Genomic DNA, 13,742 nt, shown 5'->3' with positions numbered 1-13,742 from the left:
CATTCTATATTATAAAGACCATAATATTGGACAGTGGTTAAATCTGACAGTTCTCTGTTTTCTATATTTTACTGCAGACAGTCCCAAACATGTGACAGTTCAAGCCAATCCTGGTCTTGATGTGAAGGAATATGGGTCGTTGACACTGAGCTGTTCTGCCGAGTCAAACCCACCAGTGAGCTCTGTCATCTGGAGGAAGACGACTGATGGGAGAGAGAAAGACATCCAACAGACTCAGACTCAGACCTTCAGGGTGAATTCAGCCAGTCGCTCTGACAGTGGACTGTACAGCTGTGAAGCCACCAATGACATTGGAAGAGGAAAGTCACAGCCAGCTGAGGTTAAAGTCAGATGTGAGTAGAATGATGCACTTGTGATGGTGAATGGATAAACAAGGAGGATATATTCTACATTAAGGTGTGTAAAGTAAATACTGATCAGACGTGCTGGTTCCAAAAAGAAGAAAACATTACTCCACAATGTGATGTCATTATATACATACAGTCACATGAATGAAGTAAGATAAAAGTATGTGTTCAGCTCCTGACTCAGTCTGCTATACGTCTTCCTTCAGGCTGTTTCAGAGCCTCAGGGCTCTTTTTCAAAAGCTTTGTCCCCCAACTTTGTCTTAGTAGAATAAACCGTATCGGCTGGACTGATGAAGAGGAGGTTAAGAGCTTCAGGAGAGGAGTTCCCTTTACCTAAGATTGTTGGATATTTAGCTTAACAGAACTTTTACAGTAACAATAAACCAATGTGACACTGACTGGAGGGAAGAAAAACTGTAAAATCATAATGTGCCTTCTTTAAAGTAGATTCTGCTACCTCTCCACAGACCCGCCCACTGAACCTAAACTGTCTATGAGGTCTGAGGTCACAGAAGGTCAGACCATCACCGTCACCTGCACTGTTGAAAGTTTCCCACAGTCAACTCTCACCTTGATCAAGACCAACAAAAATCTTCAGTCTTTAAAAATCACAGAAAACAATCTGTATTCACGACCCATCAACTCTCTCTACCACACGTTTAATGTGACTTCATCCGACGCTGGCTTGTACGTCTGCCGTGCCCAGAACACTGTGGGCTCAAAGGACAGCAAGAAGGAGAAGTTGGTGGTGAAATGTGAGTGTTTCAGCTGCTGGTTTTTTTTCAACCAAATAGATCAAAACAAATCATCCTTCAAAAGACTATCGATGCAGAAGTTGCTTTTCTCATGTACTTTTCTTTTAACTATTACTTCTGACAGTTGAAACAATATCACCTGAGAAATGAATGACCTAAAGTAAATGTGTCTATTTGATTAAGTTCTGTAGAGCTTAGAAAATAGTAATAAACTACCAGACCCTATATAAAGTCATTTAATCTATAAATTATCAATAACAATGATCCAGTAATGTTACGTGGTTCCACTCTGCCACTTAATGAATACTCCTGCTAAACTACTGTGCTGTATATTTAAATTATGAATTCAGGGCTTATACTTGTAATGGAGTATTTTTGTACTGCGATATTTCTGGTTTAACTTAAATCTCTGTAATTCTTCCACCAGAATAAAGTATAATTCTGTTAAATTGAAGCCTTGTGAATTTAAGCAGTTTTAAGTTTCCTTATATTATAATTTGTGGTGTAATTGTAAAATACAATGTATTGTTTTCACAGGTTTGCATGTTATTGTGCTCCCTAGTCCACTATCTCCAAACTTACCTTGATTTACACCCTGATGAAATAAAAACACATATTCTTCAGGGTCATTCTATATTATAAAGACCATTACATTGGACAGTGGTTAAATCTGCAGTTCTCTGTTTTCTATATTTTTGGTTACTGCAGACAGTCCCAAACATGTGACAGTTCAAGCCAATCCTCGTCTTGATGTGAAAGAAAATGTGTCGTTGACACTGAGCTGTTCTGCCGAGTCCAACCCACCAGTGAGCTCTGTCACCTGGAGGAAGACGACTGATGGGAGAGAGGAAATCATCCAACAGACTCAGACTCAGACCTTCAGGGTGAATTCAGCCAGTCCCTCTGACAGTGGACTGTACAGCTGTGAAGCCACCAATGACATTGGAAGTGGAAAGTCACAGCCAGCTGAGGTTAAAGTCAGATGTGAGTAGAATGATGCACTTGTGATGGTGAATGGATAAACAAGGAGGATATATTCTACATTACTGTGTATAAAGTAAATACTGATCAGACGTGGCTGGTTCCAAAAAGAAGAAAACATTACTCCACAATGTGATGTCATTCAAAATAAAGTTTAGCCAACCTGATCAAAAATATTACAAATATATATTTAATTTATATATTTAGATATATAAAAAGGAACAGAAACCTAACATCAGTGGCTGGTGAAACATTGAAAGTTTCACCAGGTGAACCTAAATCCAGTCTGTTTTATTTTTGTATTGTTTTAAAGCCCATTAACTGGTGTGAAAATACGTTTCACATTCTTCTCAGTCTGGCATTAAAGAGCAGCATTAATGTCACTTCACTTGTTGTGTAATTCATGTTTGATCTTTGATGATGTTCAGAAAATGACGTTGTCTTTTCTCCTGAATTTCCTGGCTAGTTTCTCCAAAACACACAAACATCACGGAGTCGGCAGAGAAGCAGGAGCTTGACGGGAGGAGCTCCGTGATGCTGAGCTGCTTCAGTCACAGCTTTCCCCCAGTCCAACACTACTCATGGTACAGGAAGAGCCAGGGAGAGGAAAAGGATAAACTTGTGTCCGAGCATCAAAACCACACAGTGTACTCAAACCAGCGAGGATTTTACTACTGCGTCGCAAAAAATGAAGAAGGTCAGCGTTTGTCTGATCCCGTCCATCTGTTTGAACGTGAGTGAATTTCAAGGCCTGATAACTGTGTGTTTAATTGTTCAGGAGACATGTGGGAGGTTTATATCAGATCATGTTTTCTGGTTGTCCGTACGTCCTGTGTTTGTGATCGTGACATCTCAAGAAGGTCTTGAGGGAATTTATTAAAACTTAGTGACAATTTTCAGTTTGATTCAGGGTTGAAATGATACACATTTGGAGGTGAAAGGGCAAAGTTGTGTCCTCGCAAAGCTGTGAACTTACAAAGAATATTTTTGCCTTGTAAAAGCAATATCCCCGTAACACCTTGAGGGAATCCTTACACATTTGGCACAAACACACAATTAGACTCAAGGAGTAACTCACTTGATTTAGTAGTCAAAAGCCAAAGGTCAAAGGTCAAGGTCACAGTGGCCTGACAAAACACGTTTTTTAGCCTCTTGAGAGTCATATTACAAATCCGCCTTTAGAGAAATTTTCAATAACAAATTTTCGATGACAACTCAAAGAGATGAAGTGATTAAATATCAGTGGTCAAAGGTCACAGTGGTCTTATCAGAATCTTTCTTGGCGGAGGTAAACAACTGAAAAATAGTTTTTGTAGTTCAGTAGGAAATATATCTCTGCACATCGAATAAAGTATGAATTAATTCTACATGTTCAAAAGTCAGTGTCTACTTGATGCTCTCTCTCTGTTTAAACCACAGGAAACTCTCTGCACATCCTGAAGTTCCTCGTTCCTGCTCTAGTTGTCCTGATGATTATCATTTTAATCATCGTAGTTTTAAGGTGAATGAATAAGAAGTGAATTTGATTAAATAAATACATTTCAGAGATGGTCTGGCTTGTGTGACCACATCATGTCCCTCTATGTTTTCAGATTCAGGAGGAAAAAATCTGTTCAACAAGGAACAACAAACAGAACATCCTTATTTTTGGTGATGAAACATTTGTTTAAGTCATTCTACTTCGTTTTCTTTAATTGAAAACCTCTGGACAGAAGTGACATATCCTGAGTGTATGTGTGTTAACATAATTTAAGGGTTGGTGTAATGGTACCAGGAGGAGGAGTCTGACGTATGAGAATGTCTCTGCGGAGCCTTTCAGGAGCAGAGACGACCTCTTGTCAGAGCAGTTGAGACGCCAGCCTCTTCCAGACAGCACGTAAGACCACACCCCCTCAACACACTGTCCCCACCCAGGACAAGGAACACTGTGTGGGACAGAGTGAGACATGGACTGCTGCTCATGCTGGAGTCAAAGCATCCATTTATTTTCTATATCCTCCGACTTGAATGGCAAAATGAAAGTCTGCCCCGTTATTTATAACAGTCATTCACTCTGTATGCATATGTTTATTCTTATATATCTTTTTTATTCCACAGGCCTCCGACCAACACCAACGTTGTTTACAGCCTTTTGAATCTGCCCCAGGTGAGTCCCGGGTAGAGACAACACTTTAAACAAGAAAACAATAAGTTAAAACAATCATATATGGAGACTTTAGTAAAACTCAAGAAGATTTATAGTAAAACGAGTGTAATTCAAAGTGTCTGTTCATGGTGGCCTGTTGTCAGAACCGTGTCTTATCACAATAGATTTTTTAAGTTATTTAACTACCAGTTTATGGTGTGCATATGATACATTAAGCATGACACCATTAAATCGTGAGCCTTTGGGCATTCAATAAATTTGGTTTCACCGAAAATTTTGAATATTAATTTATCAATTAAGTCTCATGAAAATACTTATCAATCTGATCAATAATTAAATAAACAACTGTAGCCAAAATAACCATATAGATAGCTCGTAAATTTGAAGGATATGGAGTTATGACAATTTAGAGGTTGGCAAAATTCACACTTATGTAAAATTAGTGAAGACATTTTTTTCGAGAAAAACATTTATTATTAAGATAATAAAGTATAAAAAAACTAAATACTAAAGTTCTACTTACAATATATAGATGGGTTGTGAGTATGTGTGTGTGTGTGTGTGTGTGTATATGTATCTGTATGAGTGGGTTTGCTTTCAAAATGGCGGCAGGCCACTATGAAGACAAATAACTCCTGGTGTTTACACCGTGTTGCTGAGATCACGCATGTGTTAAGTTTGGGGAGATATGCATGTGTTTGTGTTGGTTCCAGGTTAGAGAAAGTAGCTAGTTGCAAGCAAAGAGAGACTGTGAAGATCATAACATAACTAACATTAACTTTCAAATAACTTATAACAAAAATATCAAAGCAACGCAAATCAAAATATAAATGTCACATGGAATAGAATAAACAGTCTTTGCTTAGCCTAGAATTATTATTAAATTATCTCCTGTTGTTGTGGTTTTGCTGTGCGATGCAGCTCTTTTGCTGAAGTTCTTAGGCCGGCTCTCGCGTCACTCCCCTCTGGAAGGTTTAAGCAGTCTGCTCCAGGCAGGCCTGCTTGAAGGTTGGTAGAGCTTGGATAGGGAGGAAGTTTCTCTAGCTTGGTGAGCGGGAGAGCTACACTGTTGCTTTTCCCTCCTTGTTCTTCCATATCCTGCCCTCAGTGTTTGTCCTGTCAGTAGCTGTTTATCAGCATAATTATATCTCAGTACACTGGGGCCAGGGATGAAAAGACAAACTGTACAGCATCCATTTTAGAGCATGAATGAAGTGATTTAGGTGCTGCTTGATAATCACTGATGTTTTCTGTCTGCATCTGCTCAGGCTGCCTCTGCACAAAACCCAAAAAGACAGAAAGCTGGAAACACCGAGGACGATTCTGTCAACTACACTTCTCTGCACTTTAAGAATAATCTGAAGTGAGAATTTAATCTTAGCGTTACAATACCAGGACAACAAAGGTGTAATTGATCAGCACACTTAATTTTGATATTTGTTTTTCAAGGAACAAGCCAAGAAAGGTGGAAGATGACTCTGTGTATGCGGTGGTGTCCAAGCCAACGCGAGTTAAAAAGGTCAGGAACCGTGACCTCTCATTTCGAGATATCAGTCTCTATGTTTTGCTATTTAATCAAGAAATTCTCTGACAAATAATCCATGAACTACCTCCGCTCTCATCCTAGAATGAACCAGAGAGCCTGCCCGACTATGAAAACCTTGGTAATGCAGCTGCACGTGCACCAACATCTCTAAGTCTATTTGACGACTACACCAGTGAAGGTGAAGTGGAGCTCGACTATTCACAGGTGAGCTTCACAGCGACGCCCCGACGTCAGGCGACCAACAGAGACTCCAGCAGTTCAGAAGAAGAGACTTCCTACTCTGACGTCAGGATTTGACCGGAGATGTTCTTGTCCTGCTTTTTTACATCACAGAGTCTGAAGAGTTCATGTATTAAGCAAAATAGGTCTTAGCCTTAAATCTACAGTAATGTAAGCTGGTCAACAAACATTATGCAGCTACAACAAAACCCTGCGTGTTGCCATTAAGAGTATTTTAAAACTCGTTAGCAAGACGGCACAGAAGCTACATTACTGATTCAAAATGTATAAATATTTGAAACTGTTAAACAAAGGTTTTGGGGGAAATAGTGAACATAGAAAAATGTGAAGGATAAACTGTTAAATCCTTCTTTTGCAATTTAAAATGTAAATAATATGAGTGTAAAATGATAGTATTAATAACTTTTTATATGATCTATATATATAAATGACATGCAGTTAGACAAGCAATGCCGAGAATCACTGCTGAATGTTTTTTTTTGTGCTTTCCAGTGTTGTGAACTTAATCCAAACCCACACACCTGAAATGTAAATATCCTGCAGCTCAAAATAAAATGAAATATGTTGGAATAAATGATGTACTTTAAAGTTTATTGAAATTATTCTGGGATTTGTGAACATTTAAAAGGGCAAAATAGTTTCTGAAGAATGCATGTACACTTAAAACGCTCCATTTCATAACTTGCTTTGACTCTAGCTCTTAAATGAAGGGCAACTTGAGTGCAAGTGGATTTACTTCTGTGTTTATAAAACATATTATAACAAATATCAATAAATGTGTTTTGGAAGATATCACACTGTGTCTGTTTGGTTTATATTTTGTGTTTTACTTAATAAATGAACAAGACAATAGATCACATTGAATTATTGAAAACAAACAGTTGCATAATAAATCTGGCAGCTTTTATCTTTAGTACTTAGCTACAAGTTGGAGAGGCGATGGACTAGTGCCAGAAAGTTGGAGTCTGGGCAGAAAATCCGACGGTGGTCTCTGGTTCGAATCCACGGAGTGACAACAAAAACAATAAACCTGGACAACAAATGGATCTGTTCCACACTGTCAAAGTGCCTACCCCACCCCACTGTCTAAGTGCCCCTGAGCAAGGCACCTTACTCCCCTAACACCTGCTCCCCGGGGCGCCGTGCATGGCTGCCCACTGCTCTGTGTGTGTCCTCCTGTGTTCACCAGATGGGTCATAGCAAAAAACAAATTTCCCCCCTTGCATGTCGTACATGTGCGTGGGACCAGTAAATGTATCTTAAATCTGTATCTTAACAGGTTAAACATTTATTGTTATGGCTGATTAAACACCAAGATAAAGAGTCGCTGTGAACCCTGTATTATTAGAAACTACCCATTGTATGTATTAAAAAAATATTGAGTCAGCTGTGTGACATCATTGATGCAGAACAGATGTTACCTCCACTGCTGCAGGTTTGAAACGTTTTTCTACCCAGAATTCTTAGCTTCTCTACATCTGAACAATAAAGTTCTGCAGGTGTTTTGCAACCAGAATCCTGATGTGATTCACTTGTATTTTTCCCTTAAAGTTTAGCCATCGCTTTGTCACTGTTCTGTTCCGTAAGACCATCAATGCTCATTGTTTGCACCTGTTTCCTCCTCCTTTGCATTTCCACCATTGCATTCTCCTGAGAGCAAGCAGATTTCAGAATTTGTCGTCTTGGAGTCCAGGCCTGTGATCTCCCCGTCTTCGAGCTTTCCCTCTGTATTGACCACCTGGAGTTTATCAAAGTCCACATAGGCTCCACTTTCCTCCTCCAGAATGGCATTACTGACATGAACGACATCCAGGTGTGAAGAGCTGGTCTACAGGAAGACAAGCAATGTAGCTTCAGTATAAAGGAGAAGAAAAGAATGTCTCTTTACCCAGTTAGGTCCAATTAATAACATCTGCTTAACATTTACAGCTCTTACTTAAGTTTGCACCAATGAAAGGACGTTTTTTCCTCCCACAGTAACACCTGTAATTCATTGCTTCTGACATTCAAGCTCATCACATTTGAGGATGTAGCGTTCAAGAGGCTAAAATATGCTTTGAGAGGTCACAGTGACCTTGACCTTTGACTTTTGGCGACCAAAATCCAATCTGTTAATTCTTCAGTCAAAGTGAATATCTTCGCAGAATGTGAAATGATTTTCTTAAGGTGTTCTGCAGATATCGCGTTCACAAGGTAAACATTGATGAACTGAAAACATAGTTTCCCCAGCGAGTATGAAACAGTTCAATGTGCAGGCAGAGAGGGTCGAGTGAAAGAGGCTACTGAGGTTAACTCAGACAAACTCAGATAGTCAACCCAAAAACAACAAAAGTAGATTATTGAAACATAAGATAACTGCTTCCTTTAAATTCACTGCTTGAAATTGCATCTGTTGACATTTACCTTTGATATTTAGTGGAGGACAGAAACTCACCTTATTAGTGAACACATTTTCTGAAGTGTCCACCAGTATCAGGCTTTCTTTCCTTTTCCTAAAGCCAACACAAACATCAGTGTTATACATGGAATCAATTATTATTCCTCTTCTCAGGATTGTTTTTACTGCAGCAGTTATAAGAGGATTCTAGTTTGCTCATTAATGTTGAATGAAACTCCAGCTGCAACCTACCAATCAACGTGTGGTGATTGTCTTTTCAGCTGTGTTTGTGAAGTTCCTCACCTGCAACAGAGCAACAGCGGCATGCACATCAACAGCATCCCCAGTGCTCCCGCTGCAGAGCCAATCAGCAGAGACACAGTATGGAAGCCTGGAAAGTCAAAGAAGCAAATTAGGCAAAAAGCAAAGACGGATACGAAGAGAGCATCCTGCAGATCTCTCTACCTAGCTGAGTTTCACTGGCAGACACGTTGAAGGCCAAACTATCAGAGCCCAGAGAGTTGATGGTGAGGCAGAGTAGAGAGGGCACGTCTTTGTCCAGATGGTACAGAGTGATGACGCTCCTCCTGGCAAAGCCCCCCAGGGTAACCTCCCTGATCGGAATATCAGCCGAGTGATTGACAGGCTCCCCAGCCAATTCCCAAACCAGGGAGGGAAGCGGGTTCCCCTGGCTGTCACAGGAGCATCGGAATTGGGATAAAATCTTGATGCAGCGGGAGGAAGGCAGGATCTCTGGAGCAACTGAGAGGGAGAACTGATTTAGCTGTTTGTGCACCGCCAGTCAAACGTCTGGGGAAAAATAACAACAGCAATTAAAAATGAACAAATCTCACAGGCGACATCAATGTGAACAGGTTCCGAGTATCGAGCTCCGTGGACATTCAGGGCTTCACAGTAATAATAATCCTCTGAGAGCTTGGTCACATTGAAGGTGAAGTCTGTCTCAGAACCCACCACCTCGTTTTGTCTCGTTCTCACTCTGAACCAGGTGAAGTTCATCGCGGCTGGATTGGCGACGCTCGTGCACGTCAGAGTCACAGAGCTGCCGTCCGGCACCGGAGCAGAAGGCTCAACCAGCACAGACGTGTTCTTCGGCGGATCTGAAAAGATACAGTCTGTCACTACTGCAGCCAAGGAACCAAGATTTAACCCCAACAAACTATTGGTTCTGTCGTTGGTGTGATCAGGTCACCATTATACATTTGTTTATCACAACATTTAATTATTTGATATAAATCACAATGTACATAAAAAAAAAGGTACATTAAACAAAAACGACTGAATTCCAAAAACAATCAATCAAGCTGCACCGACTTTCACAAACTCATCGAAATGTATTAATTCGAAATTGGGGAAATTTGTCTTCGCCAAATATTTATGGGTTCTCTCTTTGTGGAAATTTCCTTCTTTCGTTTTTGCTTAATACCGCTGACAAACAAAACAAACAACAAACAAACGGACAGGGGTGAAATCACATCGTCTTAGGTGGAGGTCATGAGATGAACATCTGTCTCTAAGGTCATGAATAAAAAAGTTTCACCCACACAAAAAGTCCATAGAACAAAGGGAATATAAATATTAAATACACACCACATTTGGAATCAAGCTACTGGGCCATAAATTATGAAGTTGAATGTGTATGGTCGAGGACTAAAATCTGATGTGCAGCCAAAACCCTTGTGTGGACGGAGAAATAGTTTTGGTTTGAAAACTAAAACGTTGTGGTACGGATGTAACCTCAGTGTTTGTGTGCCTGTGATTTGGGAATTGAGGATACCCTGTTAAAGTTCACATGTAAATGCTTCCCTATAAAGCAGTGTTGTCTTTTCATTAAACAGAGACAAGCTCTTTATTTTCTGTGGTTGGAAATGACGTCTTGACACAAACCAGACAATCCTCCACACATAAATCAACACACTGGCACACGTGTGGACTCACAGCAGGGCTCAGTCTTCATGGGCCGCTGACATAGAAAGGATTTGAAGGTTGTCACGAAACACGACAATACATCACTGTTCACGCTCCAGACAGTCTCGCTCCCTGACTGAGTCCTGGCCCCTGATCATGTTAGAGCACACTGGAAACACTCTGTTCTGTGACTGTAAATCAACATCTTCACTGTGTTGAATCAACTTACACTGAATGTCCAGATGGACAGCTGCTGACGCCTCTTCTCCGAGGACATTTTTGGCTTCACAGTGATAATCACCACCACGGCTCAGGTCGACGCTGCCCAGAACCAGACTCGGTCCGGCCTCCTCTTCCTCGACGTCGTCCCTGTACCAGGTGTAGTTGGTCACCGAGGGATTGGCACGGCTCCGACAGAACAGAGAGACAGAGCTGCCCTCCAGTATAGGACCGGTGGGATCGGCAATCACCGTCGTGTCCTTTGGAGAAACTGAAAAACAAACACAAAGTCTGGTTTCAGTCGATTTCATCAGCTGATATTTGTCTTCAAGATTTTAGTCTGACTTACACTGTACATCAATCTGAGTGACGGATGAGTTCTGGGTTCCATATCGGTTACTGACTTGGCAGAAAAACGTGTTGTCTGCTTCTGAGACTGAGGTTAAAAGCCTCTTATTGGAGCCCACTGCTGACACCAGATCTCCATCCTCTTTGTACCAGGTGTAGCTGTCCACGGCTGGGTTCGCGTTAGCGTTGCAAGTCAGAGTCACGGAGCGGCCCTCCTGTGCAGGAGCAGGGTAACTGATCGACGTGTTGTTCGGAGGATCTGGAAGACAATTTTGAAAATGTAAATGTTGCAGTAAGCTCTGATAAACCAAACGTTTTTTACCCAGTTTAAACTTGTTTTTTGAGGGGGGTAGTTAGTCTTTTGTCGATGGTTGAGAACATCTCCACCTTCTTCTCAGGGAAATAAGTGGCTATCTGGTTAATCTGCCTTGCAGCACTTCTTAACATTCGCCTTTAATTTACATATCTGACTCTGTTTCGATCTCAATCTGTACAAAATCTGGAAGCTAAGAAAGATTGTTTTTTGTGTTAATGCTAAGCTATGCTAAGCTAACTGGCCATGTAGCTGTTTCTGACACTCTTCAAAGTGAACAAATATATATTCTTCAATGGCAAATTCTATTCCTTTAAAACATTTACAGTTTACATTTAGGTGGTAATGGTGTGAGGTGAAATAACAGCCAACACAACAATTGTAATATGCACACCTGCACTTCTTTTCTTAGACCGTCGCACTGTTCGGACTGTTTGGATTGTTTTGTTTTGTTTTGTTTTGTTTTGTTTTGTTTTATTTTGTTTTGTTATTTTTGTTTTGTGATGTGTATTCTGTGTAAGCAACTGAGAGCCACTTTACCAAGTCAAATTCCCTGTTTGTGCAAACTTACTTGGCCAATAAACCTGATTCTGAACAATAAGATACGGACATTCACACTTACAGTACACACGCAGGGTCACACTCTTTTCATACAGGAGGTCGCTGTTGCCAGCTTGTCGGCTGTAGAGGGTGTTGCAGGAGATCTTCTGTCCGTTGTGAAGGTGAGAAGCAGTGAAGTTCAGTAGAGAGGTCACAGATTTACTGTCTATGCTCTCCTCAACGTCGCCTATACTTGGCGTCCATGTCAAAACTGGAGGAAGAACGGGACAGGGAGTGACAGCGGAGCAGTTCAGCCTCACAGGACTCCCTTCTTCTACCTCCAGCCTGGACGGATTCAGAGCAGGTCTGGGGAATGAATCTGAGAAGTAAAGACAATGAGGGGTTAAACCGAAGAGAAACCAAAAGACGCGGGTTAACATGTACAAGAAAAACAGGATGTAACACCCTGAGTGATGATGAGCACGCTGGTTTGAAAGTTGAACTTCAGCGAGTTGTCACACTGCAGTCTGAAGTAATAGTTGTCGTAGTGGTTGGAGGGCAGGTTGTGGAAGATGGTGGTGCAGTCCTTCTCGCGCAGATTCCCCATCAGGTTTCCCTGCAGGACGTTCAGGCTGGCACTCGCTCCGCTGAGGCTGGAATCAAACACTTGTGTTCGGCTCCAGCTGCCTCTCTTCCAGATGGCTCTGCACGAGTCATCCAGGTGTTGATCCCATTCCGGGGGCAAGCTGAAACTGCAGGAGACGAGGACACAGGAGCCACTCAGACCCTCCACTGTCTGAGGCATGAAGGCTGCCCAGTGCTGGCATGAGCTACCTGAGAGGACCCAATAAGAAAGACAAATGTGTAAGGGTGAATTCAAACAAGTTCACAAGTCTCCTAACATAATATACACTGGCAAGAAAAAAAAAGAAATCCAAAATAAGCTCAAAAAATCAACAGAAATGGACAAAATCAGGTCTTAAATTATACATATATTCAACACAACATTTATCAGAAAGCTCACCTTGAAGTAGACAGCATATGAAGAAAACCTTTATGGCACCTTCCATGATGATGCTCCTACACTGAAAACACATCCGTTAATCATTTATAATATCCTTGTAAATTCTGATGCAAAAGATATTTTTCAAATAAGATTTCTTAACAGTTAATAATTTGAAGCTTGGAGACTGTCCTGTATTTTAGTTTATTTAGTTTTTACATATTCAGTAAAGAAAGAATGATGGAGAGAAAGAAAGAAAGAATGAAAGAAAGACAGAAAGAGAAACTCAGGCTAACACATTGGATCTGAAAAAAGAAAGAAATTAACAATACAAATAAAACATTATTTTTGAAAAATGCAGCAAAAATGAGAAGAAAGAAAAAATTTGCAAAGTGTATATTTATGTATGCTTCATAAATATACAGTCAAATTGAAAGGACTTCTTCTCTAAATGATAAAAAGGGGAAATGAAAGACGAAGGGGAAACCCATCATGCATCATAAATATAAAGATGTTTATTATCGTATATTCTTGTCTTTGACTAAATGTTCAAAAGTTGTATAACAAGCAGAAGAACTGAGGCAGAAAAAGCAACATCACCGAGTAAAATCATGCAAGATGTAAAATTATCATAAATTATTTTCAAGCAACAAGTTGATGTTTTTACATTGGAGGTTTGTAAAGAAACATAAAGATAATAAAATTGTTATATACGTAAATTTGTACCTTAACAGATTCACGATGCATGAATTTAAACAATAAGTCAGAGTTGTGTGTTAATATCTTACATCTGGAAGTCATTCATGTTTTCCAAGTCTTACCTTAAAACCAACCAGGATATTCAGCAGGAAGTTTCTCTATTTTCTTGGGAAAAAAGATCATACAGGAGGTCAAATCTAAATATCTTTAATGATACATACTGACAGTAAATGGACAGAAGGAGGCTAAAAAAGCTTTTTTTCCAGCATTGAGGGCAT

The 13,742-nt window shown here is 40.3% G+C and overlaps 2 protein-coding genes across 2 annotated transcripts in view; one reads left to right on the top strand and one right to left on the bottom strand.

Annotated features, from left to right (window-relative positions):
- LOC133964775 (B-cell receptor CD22-like) overlaps positions 1 to 6,828 on the top strand; it is a 29,317-nt gene extending 22,489 nt beyond the window's left edge. Inside the window, exons 8-17 of the mRNA XM_062399016.1 lie at positions 836 to 1,123; positions 1,832 to 2,107; positions 2,571 to 2,837; positions 3,524 to 3,605; positions 3,697 to 3,754; positions 3,859 to 3,980; positions 4,202 to 4,250; positions 5,519 to 5,613; positions 5,700 to 5,769; positions 5,878 to 6,828. Coding sequence (XP_062255000.1) covers positions 836 to 1,123; positions 1,832 to 2,107; positions 2,571 to 2,837; positions 3,524 to 3,605; positions 3,697 to 3,754; positions 3,859 to 3,980; positions 4,202 to 4,250; positions 5,519 to 5,613; positions 5,700 to 5,769; positions 5,878 to 6,093 — 1,523 coding nt within the window. The 3' untranslated portion in view covers positions 6,094 to 6,828. The remainder of the gene's footprint in view (positions 1 to 835; positions 1,124 to 1,831; positions 2,108 to 2,570; positions 2,838 to 3,523; positions 3,606 to 3,696; positions 3,755 to 3,858; positions 3,981 to 4,201; positions 4,251 to 5,518; positions 5,614 to 5,699; positions 5,770 to 5,877) is intronic.
- On the bottom strand, positions 6,611 to 12,832 carry LOC133964774 (myelin-associated glycoprotein-like). Its single transcript, XM_062399015.1, has 10 exons — positions 12,787 to 12,832; positions 12,228 to 12,596; positions 11,845 to 12,141; positions 10,911 to 11,168; positions 10,572 to 10,832; positions 9,268 to 9,534; positions 8,879 to 9,175; positions 8,717 to 8,804; positions 8,471 to 8,528; positions 6,611 to 7,864 (listed from the first exon to the last, which is right to left on the bottom strand). Exons 1-10 carry the CDS (start codon positions 12,830 to 12,832, stop codon positions 7,628 to 7,630), a joined length of 2,178 nt encoding a protein of 725 aa, XP_062254999.1. The 3' UTR covers positions 6,611 to 7,627.
- Positions 12,833 to 13,742: the final 910 nt, after the last annotated feature.

This window comes from Platichthys flesus, chromosome 11, assembly GCF_949316205.1.
Source record: "Platichthys flesus chromosome 11, fPlaFle2.1, whole genome shotgun sequence".
In the NCBI taxonomy this organism is placed as follows: Eukaryota; Metazoa; Chordata; class Actinopteri; order Pleuronectiformes; family Pleuronectidae; genus Platichthys; species Platichthys flesus.
This window is presented reverse-complemented; position numbering and strand designations above follow the sequence as displayed.